This window comes from Pipistrellus hanaki (assembly GCF_964339955.1).
Source record: "Pipistrellus hanaki genome assembly, chromosome: 7".
Lineage (NCBI taxonomy): Eukaryota > Metazoa > Chordata > Mammalia > Chiroptera > Vespertilionidae > Pipistrellus > Pipistrellus hanaki.
In genome coordinates this window covers 32,035,528-32,047,671 of record NC_140509.1, presented here as the reverse complement: position 1 = coordinate 32,047,671, position 12,144 = coordinate 32,035,528, and the positions used below count along the sequence as shown (strand labels likewise).

Below are 12,144 nucleotides of genomic sequence, written 5' to 3'. Positions count from 1 at the left end.
GCCTTTTGGTATATTGATTATTTTAAGCTGGTTATTTTTAAGAAAAGACTCAGATAGACACTTCAACCTTCCCCCTAACTGCCTAAAAGAATTTAGACAGAGGAGCTGCTCCATGAAGGAAACTAGCATCCTGGGTAACTAGCTCACTTTAATATGAACTTGGTGTGACAGACAGAGAGGAAACTAGCAAGGCCCATTTGATCCCATTGTTAAAGATGGCTCTACGTCGGCTTGGGGACTGAAGGGTCCCGGGTTCGATTCCGGTCAAGAGCATGTACCTTGGTTGTGGGCATATCCCCAGTAAGGGGTGTGCAAGAGGCAGCTGATCGATGACTCTCTTTCATCGATGTTTCTAACTCTCTATCTCTCTCCCTTCCTCTCTGTACAAAATCAATAAAATATATTTTTTTTAAAAGATGGCTCTGCACACATTTATTTACCAATCATTCTCTATCTCTAGGTGAATGGCCCCTCTGCCCTCTGAAGCCCCCCCCCCCCACTTCTCCTTAGCTCAAGATGATATATAAGCCTTGACTGCTTGATCTATCTGTAGGTCTTGTATTCTTATAGGACCCCTCATATGTACAGATATAGTAAATTTCGGATCTTCTCCCGTTAATCTGTCTCATGCCAATTTGATTACTAGTCCAGATAGAAGAATTTAGAAAGGTAGGAAGGAAAGTTATTTTTCCTCCCCCACACTGCCACCATAAACAGCCTCCTTCTCTTCTGTCCTCTGTGCTCCTTCCCCCACACCAATCCTCGTATCAGCCTTTGCATTCCCATATCCCACAGTCCAGCAGGGACCCAGGTTAGGGCACCATGAGGAAATAGCTCCAATCTGTGCTTCTCTCTCCAATGAGACACTACATTCCACGTTTATTCCTGTTTCCAATAAAGAGATGGCCAATCTATACAATGTAGAGGCAGATAGATTAACTATGGAAGAGTTTTCCTAAAACCATATTTCAACTTGATTCTTCATCTCAAGTTCATATCTCAAAATATTTCTTCCCTTTCTCGTTCTCTTCTATTTCTTTTTAAATCAAAGAAAAAGTATATTTTTGAGGATAATCTATTCACCTGAGTTCCTAATCTTGATCTCACTATCCCTTACACATAAATTATCCACATCTCACTTTTGCATCAACAAGTTTACCTCTCTAACCATGCCTTTTAACAGACCTCTCTCCTTTCAATTGTCAAACTTCTGCAAAGAGTGATCTACACTTCCTGATGATATTTTCTCACCACCCATTTATTATTTAAAACTTGGCTTTTCCAACACTTGACTTAAAACCAATGCCCTTTTCTTTGTCTTCCTCTTCTCTGGCCTCCTGGGACACTTGGCACGATTAAAACCTTGGTAACTCTTTCTTCCCTTGGTTTTTGAGATATCTTACCATCTTCAATCTATCCCTGTTCCTGGCTTCTCACTGTCTATCCATTTCATTGAGTTCCTTTCCTCTTCGCAAGCTTCTGTCATCAGTCTTGTTCTTTCCATAAGTACTGTCTCTCTTGTGCCTCTCATGCATTCTCACCGAGACTTCTAATATTATCTACCTCTATGAAACAATGCCTTAAACTCTCTCCCTGGCTCTAATTTCAAAACTATCCATTGGACACTGCCTCCTGGATGTCTCCCCAAACTTACATCTAAAGCAGAATGTAAGTAACATCTTTTCAGAAAACACACTCACAAATCTCTATCTCCTCACAACTTCACTCCCAGCCATCGACTCTTTCCTCTGGCACACCCTGCCCTTCTCTGGGCTGGGAAGTAACTGTTCCCACTAAAGGCCAAAGGTGTCAGCAGAGGTGGGACATGTATGAATGGACATTTGTATAGCTCTGATGTAAAAACAGTACCATGCACAGAGTTACACATAAGCAGCACTATTTACAAACCACATTGAATTTTTTGTACAAACAATAATAAAAACTCTCCTGCCTTCTGCATTTTAAATATTATATGTTAATCTTCTAAAACTTCTGAACTTCCTCAAATGCCTTCCTTCCTTTTACTCCCCACCCCTCTTTCATTCATGTTCCACATACAGCATGTAATAACTATTATATTAATGGGGAGAAATGTCCTTGGGGAAACAAGTAGTTTCAGCATTGTAAAGTCCTCTTAACAACATAAAGCAGTGATTTTCAACCACAAGAACTTATAAAACATATAATACCTGACTATTTAGTCAGAGGCACTGACCTCTTTTCCCCTTAGGCTGTCAAAAACAAAATGACAACAGCCAATACAATAGCTGTCCGATATGAATGAGTCAGTTATACTTTTTTTGGTCAGAGCAGCAAAAAAATATATATTTGTGTGTGTGCTGCAGAATTTTGGTAATTAGCTTATGTGAGTCATGAGATTTTTTTAAAAATAGGAAATCACTGACATAAAGAATCAAACAGTAACTCAGCCCAAATTCTTAGGATCTAATTTCTATTTCCACCAAAACCCTCAGTGAGTCACTGGGACAGTGACTCATTCTGTGTAAGAAGAGGAGTTGCACATGTTTAATTGGAGTTTGAAGAGTCAGTATGTTCACTTTCAACTTCACTCAATCACTGATTCATAATCAAACCCAAGTTTCTCTACTGTTTAAAATTAACACCAACGCTTAGGATCGGGGGCTGCTTGAAAGACAAATTCAGGAGTCTGGGAGGGGCCTGCTCTCAGCTGCCCTGAATCATCATCCACTTGCAAAGGCACGCCTCACTCTCAGGCTTTCCCGTCAAGAACAGATACACAATGTTTATTGCCTGGGAGGACATCAGCCAGCTTTGTGTCAAACTAGCAATCTTATTCTAATGTTCCTTTTTGTTTTTCAAGTTGCCTATAAATAGTTCCTCTGAGTGTCTTTTTTCCTTTCTTACTTTTTTTTTTTTCTTTTATATCCCTTGATTTTACCACCTTCTCCCTACACTTTCAGGTTTCAGTCATGGTAGGATTCGGATTCTGCCTATGTTTGTTGTTTGACTTAGACTTTTACTTCATTTATTCGGTTTTCCTCTGCAATGAAATTCCATCTTACAAACACATTCATGCAAGCCCCAAGCTATAATTCAAGAAGGGGGGGGGGAGACAAAAAAAAAACTTGTCTTCCTTTCAAAGTTTCTTTTTGAAACAATTTTATGTTCAACTTCATTAATTAATGAGTTGAATAAATTTTGCACATGTTTTTAAAAAAAAAAAAAAAAAAAAAAAAAAAAAAAAACTCTTTAGATACTGAAGGACAGCTGTTCTCATTTTAAGGTTTCTAAGAATCACTTGTGGTAAATGCGTAAAATAAAGTTTAGGTGGCCAGACCTTATCCATGCCTTGAAGGAATGCGTGGCCACAAATCTATATTTTTAATAAGTACTTCTCGAACTTTGAGAAGCACAGCCACAGAATTTAATGTTAAAAGGCTCCCACCCCTGCTGCAGAGCCATTAGTCCATAAAGAGCAACTCCCCCTTGAACTGAATTTAAAAACTTGCACAAAAAAATGCAGGTAAGCATTTTAAAACTCCTTAGTTAGCCTTATTTCCTTCCATATAAAAAAAAATTAACGTTTGCAAATACATCCTCAGTCTTACACACAGCTCCAGATGTTAGGAACATTTCCTAGAGTATAATGCAAATAGCACTAGACTGCCAATTTGGGGGCCTGCGATAGGCTTTCATCCAGGAGCGATTTCACCTTAGGCAAGTCACCCGACACCACACCTCAGCCTCCTCAGCCATAAATTAGGTGATTGGATTGCCTAATCTCTGAGGTCCCATCCAGCTTGAAAATTTAAGAGCAGAGCTAGCACTGTGTCTTGCGATTCTTTGGATTCAAATTATATTTCGTTAGATCTAGGACTAAAACTCCTACCAGCAAACATGAAAATGATTTCAGAGGAAGATGACTGATACAACACTGCATTGATATGGCAAAGTAAAGCAAACAAAAACTATTTCATGCTTTTCCTGGCAGTAGAAAAACCTTCCAATTCAGAACCAACAGAACCAGCTTCTAATTCAGGCTTTATTATTTACTGTATTAAGTCAGGAAAATTAATTGTTCTCTCTTAGCCTCAGTGTAGTGCCATTTTCAAAGGGTTATTGAAATGAAATATTGTGCAGAAAGTCCCTGGCACAATGGGGAACCCAAAAATTAACACATTAAACCCCTTCCCATTCTCTCCTAGTGATGTGCCTTTTGTAGAGTTCCCAGTCCAAGATCGTCGCAGTATGCGATTAATAATTGCCTCAGACATAATGGGTGCAATTCTCTTCTAATGACAACAGCTACCATTTTCTTAAATAATTCCTATGTGTTAAGGGCTTTAAAGGTGTTAGCTCACTTAATCCTCACAATAACTGTGTCTTTGCAAAAGGCAGGAACTCCCATTCTTCAGATGGTAAAACTGAAGCCTGTTGAGATCAGGACTCTCCAATGCCACACAATGAAAGGGCATTCATGTCGCCTGGCTCCAGAACACAAGCCCATCATATGTATTCCTATTTATACATATCACACACAATAGCAAAGACATGTGAATGAAGAGCCCACGCTCTTGAACAATAATCCTCACGTAACTACAAGTTTAGGCTGAGTTCTACTAGCAAAGCTGCCTGTGTAAACCTGTCCTGGGAGATCCGCCCACACACTGTACTCATTAATCTACTCTCATAAAAACCATGGGGCTGATGTTGATCTATGCGTTATGAAATGTATGATCAGGAGCTTTGTTTCCACCAGAAAGCCATCCAAACTGAATTCGATGATTTTATTTTTTAAGTTTTCAGCTAATATCTCCGTTTAGGAACTATTGGTTTCCTACCGTTACTGGATCAAGATGGAAAATAACATACCCGCCGAGACCGGTTTGGCTCAGTGGATAGAGCGTTAGTCTGCGGACTGGGGAGTCCCAGGTTCAATTCCGGTCAGGGGCAGGGGCATGTGCATTGGTTGCGGGCACATCCCCGGTGGGGGGGGGGGGGGGGTGCAGGAGGCAGCTGGTCAATGTTTCTCTCTCATCGATGTTTCTAGCTCTCTATTCCCTCTCCCTTCCTCTCTGTGGAAAATCAATAAAATATATTTAAAAAGAAAGAAAGAAAGAAAGAAAGAAAGAAAGAAAGAAAGAAAGAAAGAAAGAAAGAAAATAACATACCCCATAATCAATGTTGAACAGATAGAAACAATAAAGTCCGAAGAAGAATTTTTAATTCTTAAAAAATAGAAGGTAAACACCCCGTTAACTCTCCAAGATTTTAGGGAAAAAAGAAAAAGGAAGTTAGTAAAGGATTTAAAGGATACAGACACACTCAGAGAATACACCTCACCCCAATTCGTCAATGAGAAGTTGGAAGAAGTCTTGGCACCACAAATAAATGGAGCCTCCAGACCAGAAGGCACTCGCCAGGAGATGTCCTACTCTTTTATCCAATAGAAGAGTAGATCGCGAGCCTAGTTCTCTTCACTACAGAGATGATAATGATGAGATTGATAATGAAGGTGGCATGATGGTGGTGGTGCTGATAATGACAAGTACACCTGAATGTATGAATATCACCACTTAAAGGCATTAATACATCTTTAGAGAACTATTTTTCTAACGGGTTTGGTTGCTCAAAAAACACATCCATAGTTGATCCCCAATAAATTTAGAATGCATTAAAAATGAATCAATGAACTCAAAGTAATCCATGCTGTTGGCCCCAAGGATAAAAATGCAAACAAAAATTTCCCCATGTCTGTCAAAAAAAAAAAAAGAAGAAGAACTCTTCCTTGAGGATAAGCCATGCTTTTTTGCCCTTATTCTACAATGGGAATTCTTTAGCTATTACTTTTTGTGGCACAAACTAAGCAAGAAATGCATTCTGGTTATGGTGAAACACTGCTCTGCTCCAGGAATTTCTAAGACTAGGACCGCTAGAAACAGCCACTCAGAAACAGTTCCCACCCTTACCCAGTTCTGCTAGAAGATGAATCTTTATTAAAATCAACCTTTTCTTAGAAGGCCTAAGAAAGAGATGAAATAATCAGACCTAAAAAGTATTTATTTTTGTTTATGCAATTAAGAATAAAAATGAATCCTAGGAAGGTCCAGACCCCATTAGTTTAGAAGTCCTCTTTTATCTACATATAGTTACAACCGGAGAAGTCAGATAAAGCAAAGGATGTGAAAACAAGAAGGAAGAAATGTCTTGATCTGTAACTCCTCACATTCCAGGAAGCATCTGTTCTGAGAACAATGACTCACATACCTCTGATAACAGAATAACATTGTCCTGTCAAAGAGGGACCAAGCTCCTAGCAATGGTGTTTTCAATGAAAGTGTGTATTAACAGTCAAAAAACAGCCCCTGGAAGAGCAAATTTTCTCTTTCTTTTTCAAAAACCCATTCTGCAACCAGGATAGCGTTTTCCCACCCAGTCTTGGGCACTTTAGCTTTCCCAGAGGCATGTGACAGACTCTCCTCCCAGAAGGAAAATCTAAGAATAAAGTTAAAAACCAAGCTACATTAACATGCATCCCCAGAAAGCGGACTGATCATGGAAATTGCAGAAAAGACAATGCAGGAGAATAAAAGTATGCAAACGTCCAAGCAAAGCCCAAATATTTGTCAAAATCATCCAAATTTGCAATACAGAAAAAAAAAACTGTCACACATGTAGAGCCAAAATAATAATTCTTAATAAATAATAATAAATGTGGAATTACCTTAAATATTGTCTACTGTGACTTAGTATTTCAATATTTTCTTTAGCCATTATTGTAAAACAAGGATTCATTCATTTTTAGAAATAATGGTTCAATAATAAAAATAGAGGTCTGTCTTCATGTAAAAATGAAATGATGCTTCCTGCATCTTCTTCTTCAGTATTATTAAAATTATATATTACTTATAATATAAACAGCTGTTGTTTACTGAATGCCTAACAGGTGCTAGATACTGATTTTAACTTGATAACTGCCCTGGGAATTAAATTTCATTATTCCCATGTTTACAGATGAGGAAATTGAAGATCATAACAGTTAAGTAATCTGCTCAAGATCACACAACTAGTGCTAAGACTCAAACTCAGAACTTAAGCTCTAACCAACATTTTCCTTTTCCAGGAAAACAAAACTTCCCTTTTTCCTGACATTCTCCTAAAAAGACAAAATGGCCTAGCCCTTGCACACATTACATCTTCCGGACTCCCATCCCAAACATATACACCTAGTCCAGGGGTCCTCAAACTTTTTAAAGTGGGGGCCAGATCACGGTCCCTCAGAGAGCTGGAGGGCCGGACTATATGAACTACTAATTCCTACTGTAACACCTCGGCTGCGCTCACTGCCCAAAAAACCTGGCGGGCCGGATCAGACTCCTCTGCGGGCCGCATGTGGCCCGCGGGCCGTAGTTTGAAGACCCCTGACCTAGTCAATCACCTTCCAGTGGAGAAAGAACCACAAACATAGGTCAGCTCTGACTTTTTCTCATTTCATGATGCTGTTAATTCCTCCATGCTGGTAGAGGATAGATATTTACACAATGAGTTGTGGTGGAATCCCATCCATCCTTCATTATGTGCCCTACAAATTTTTTTTTAATATAACTCTTAACATTTATAGGAATTTGTGCCTCAATTTCTGGCCACTGACTAAATCTAAATATGCTTCTGGCTAACAGTGTTTATATTTAGGTGGTAGGATTATGGGTGATTTTGGTTTATTTCCTTTACTTCCAGTGTTTATTAGGTTGTAAGTACTGACCATATATTACTCTTTTGATTAGAAAAATATACAATAAATGTTATTTTGATTTAAAAATATTTAAGTATTTACCCCCTAAAAAAAATTATTTTTCCCTTTGAAAAACATTGAAAAAGAAGATATTCATTGACCCAATTTAAACCTGGGCCAGGTAAGAACATAAACTTGAAACAAGAGATGTAGGTTCTTCTATAAATGGCTCCCACTTTTACATGATCATTTTTCTTACTTTAAAAATTAAGAAATATTTCATAGAACTGGATTTTAGCTCTGTGTCGCTCTCCTTTTCCTTCCCATAGGCCTATTTAGTAAAGTACTCTACACCCAATAAATATGGTTTAATGTCAGACTGTTAGTTACATCCATTTCTTCTTTAGGGCACACGTTCGCCTACATTCCCCAACTCCTTTGTAAATGTGGCCACTGAAAGAGGAGCAGAAGTTATATGAGCCACTTCTGGATCTAGCCCATAAAAACCTCCCCACATGAGAAAACCCATGCTCTTTCCCTGCAAACTTGGAAGCTACCTGTTTAATGATGATGAAGCCACAAGATGGAAGGAACCTGGATCTCTGAATTGCCACTTGAAAGAACACCCAAAAAACACCATTTTAAAATTTATGGAAGTAACAATTAAAAATATATTACGTGAGCCATTCCAAATTTGAGGTTTCAGATGGCTTTATTAACGAGTGGGGTCCCTCAGCCTGGCCAGTGATCAGGGCCAATTAGGGCCAGCTGGCCAGGGGAGAGGGGGGTAAGGGGGGTAAGGGCCCATGGAAGGTTGGCTGTGGGAGCACACTGACCACCAGGGGGAAGCTCCTGCATTAAGAATCTGCCCCCTGGTGATCAGGGCACCTCATAGTGACTGGTTGACTGGTCATTCGGTCTACTGGTTGCTTAGGCTTTTATATATATAGATTCCAATTATCACAGAAGAAGGGTAAAACTCAATGCTTTTTATCTTACCTTTTTCAAAGACTCCTTCTGCTGCCAGAAGAGAGATGGTGCTGTTTGCTGCCATCTTGACCACCTCTGCCTTCACAGTGACCGGTGAGGGGCTGTGCTCCGTGAGATGCACCCCAACAGTAACATTTCCTCCAGGCCTGATGCTTCCAGGAACTGTCAACAGAAACGTGGGCCTAAAGAATTCCCAAGAAGAAAAAATCCAAAGTTTTTTATCCTCCCATCACCATTCCTTTGTAATCCTCAAATTTTACACACAGTGAGACAAGACCCCCTATATTGTGCCAAATGCCATTGTTTCAATTAACATTGCCCTGCTACTCCATCTAGCAACTGCACTGAAATGCCATTGAGACAATCATTCCCATAAATTAATTTTAATGCAGTAATTCATGTACCACTAGAGTAGAGTAGAACCTGTGTTATTACTTCCAAACTACAAACAGCACAGGCTGAGCCTCCATGCAGATGGATTACACTGGGGCATGCAGAAGTTATAAGCAACGTGCAAGCCCTAAACTTCTATTTTACAGATGATCTCATCTCAGTGACTTTTTTTTCTTGGCTCAAACACACACACACACACACACACACACACACACACACACACAGGCAAGTACACACACACACACACACACACACACACACAGGCAAGTACATACACACAGATTTTTGCCTGTTTCTTATTCTAAACTTTATGTTTGGGCTTTTGCCCAAGAAAAGATCTAACCAATACTACTGATTGCAATATACCATCAGACATTGAACTATCAGTGGTAAAACTTCCAGGTGTAGCAGAGCTTAAAAGTTGCTAACACAGCACTGTCTCTGCCCAAGCTAGGGGTTAGGGTTCAACTACAAAAACCTTGAGGCGTGGGGCACGCTCCAGTATTTGGGTGCCTCCGTGGCTACCTTTCTACAGTGCCTGCACCTTCACCCACACATCAGCCACCCAAGACACACTTGGCCCATGCCAACGGTGGAGAAAAAACTAGCACCATTTGTCTTTGGGTGAAGAAGGCAGGCGCATTATTTGGGAGCAAACAGCTGAGAAAAGTGTAGAGGCAACTTGGACGAAAAAAAATGACTCTCTTTAGAAAGTAGTGATGGCCAGCGAAACGCTTATTAAACAACTTCTAGGATGAAGAAAATAACTATTTCATGGAAAACCAAGCTTTCCAAAGGAAAGATGGGAAAACCACCAGGCCAGTGCCTGGCTGAGGGCTGCCGCTGCTGCACACTCTTGCTGCTCCTCCCGCAGCCCAGCCCAGGCCCAGGACAGCGCCGCCCGCCCCGCCCGCCCTGCGCTCCTACCCGGGGGCCGCGGCCAGCGCGGAGGTCCACACGGTCCACGCGCAGAGGAGGCGGGCGGCGGTCAGGAGCTGTGGGCCCCGCATCTCCGCAGCGTCTGCCTGGACAGCCGTGGGCTCCTGGGGAAATCCGCGGGCACTGCGGGGTGTGGCTTCCACCTCCTCCCTGATTTTTTTTTTTTTTTTTCCCCTCCCTGACTCGAGCAGAACCGTCTGAAATGGGCGCGCCTAGAAGCGGAGTGAGAGATCTAAATTGAGACCGGACTGGGTGGCTCCACCCCTCCCACCCGCACCACCATGGCGCTTCTCGGTGCTCTGGCAAACATCGCCACCGCCACCGAGCCAGCAGGGTCAGAAAGCGGGCTCCAAACCCGGGCCCAGCATCCCTGCTCCCCGCCGAGGGAGCGCAGCGCACGGGGCGCCCACTGCCCAGCCCTCCCCGGGCTCGCCTGGCAGGGTGCACTAGCGACCTACCAACGCCGCCGCGGGAGGGAGTAAACAGGCCCATCCTTGGGAGGAAAACTCATAGCAGCTATGTGAAGTGGGAAGAAATTAATCACGGTCCTCAGACTGTGAGTCAGAATTTTAGAGAAATGGCACACACACACACACACACACACACACACACCAAACAGGGGTGTATTTACTGGGTAGTTGTTTCGTGGACATGCATGTGCACCAGAGAAAACTTTATTACCTTAAAACAAAAATCGATATGTACATATATTTGCCTCGCCAGAAAAAAAAAAATGTGGTTTGTCAGCTTTTAAAAGAAGAATCCTGGCACATGCAGGAATGAGGTGTTGCTACGTGGGACTCTGAGAAACAACCGGGGAGATGCTTTTTACACCTTGGGCTGTGTCTAGACGCACTTGCCATTAGGACGGTAAAGCTTGCAGCCATCTGCATGAACTAGGACACGGGTAGCTCTTCTGTTGGAAAGAAGACTAAATAGCTCCCCGTGCCCAAGGTTACCGATCTCCAGTTCCTCAGTGTCCTGGCTCGTCAGCAGCTCCTTCCCCAGCAATTTGGCACTGCTACCATCTTCAGATGACTCAGAGTTCACCATGACTACACCATAAAGGCAAGGAACTGCCAGAAACTGTTCAATAACAGGCGCGTTCAATCCCAGACAACTTAAAGTTTCTAAGTCATGGAGAAAAGTCCTAGATAGTGACTTTTTCATACGGGGCAACATGCAAAAGGAAAAAGGGGCAGCCAACGGATGTCTCGTGGCAAACTTGTGGGCTAAAAGCGGGAAAGTAGCACCTAGGCAAACTGTGGTTTTTGAAACCCAGGAACTTACTTCCTCCCTTTCCTGTCCCACCCATTTTCACCCTTTTGGAGGTCCCTCATGTTCTTATGTCTCCTACAGGCAGCCTATCTTTAATGCCCAACTTCCTGTACAGGCAGGGCGTGGGTATGGGGCAAAGTATATAAGTGGATCCTTGGGTACAGATCCTGTTTCTGAAACAGCTGTTACTGCTGCTAGTCTGGTTTCCTTATCTCCGTCGTTCAGAAAGGAGGACCAGGGACAAGTGTGAACCAAGTATCAAAGTTTAAATCAGTGCTTCTTGCACTCTCCTGTGTATGAGAATCACATTAAACTGCAGGCGGATTCAGCAAGTCTGAGATGGAGATTGAGATTCTGCTTTACTTCACCTTTCAGTGAGCCACAGATTATCTACAGGTAGAGGTAATTTGGGGGCACTTTGATGAGAAGAGGAAGCTGGAGAAAATTCTTTTCAAGCTTCATTTTATAAGATGGATCAATAAATTCAGGTTTATTCTAGAGTCGGGCAAATGTAAGAGGGATTCAAAAAAAATTCATTGGTAATGTTACATTCTAAGAAGACTTCTAGAAAGGCTTAGAAGCACTTGGTTGTTTTGTAAAATTAAATACATACAGATTTTAAATTGATGCAACACATTTATTGAAAAGTCTATGCAGAACTTTAGCCATGTGGATTTTCATAGAGATGAAGCTATTACATGCTTTGCACAGAATAGCTACTCAATAAAAGTTAGTTAAAAGAATTATTGATTGCCCTAGCAGGTTTGGCTCAGTGAATAGAACATTGGCCTGTGGATAGGAAAATAGTTAAAGGATGCCCTACTAGTGGT

The 12,144-nt window shown here is 41.5% G+C and overlaps 1 protein-coding gene across 1 annotated transcript in view; it reads right to left on the bottom strand.

Annotated features, from left to right (window-relative positions):
• CD109 (CD109 molecule) overlaps positions 1 to 10,547 on the bottom strand; it is a 109,703-nt gene extending 99,156 nt beyond the window's left edge. The window contains exons 1-3 of the mRNA XM_084889227.1: positions 10,491 to 10,547; positions 10,025 to 10,137; positions 8,714 to 8,886 (exon numbers count right to left, since the gene is read on the bottom strand). Coding sequence (XP_084745353.1) covers positions 8,714 to 8,886; positions 10,025 to 10,107 — 256 coding nt within the window. The 5' untranslated portion in view covers positions 10,108 to 10,137; positions 10,491 to 10,547. The remainder of the gene's footprint in view (positions 1 to 8,713; positions 8,887 to 10,024; positions 10,138 to 10,490) is intronic.
• Positions 10,548 to 12,144: the final 1,597 nt, after the last annotated feature.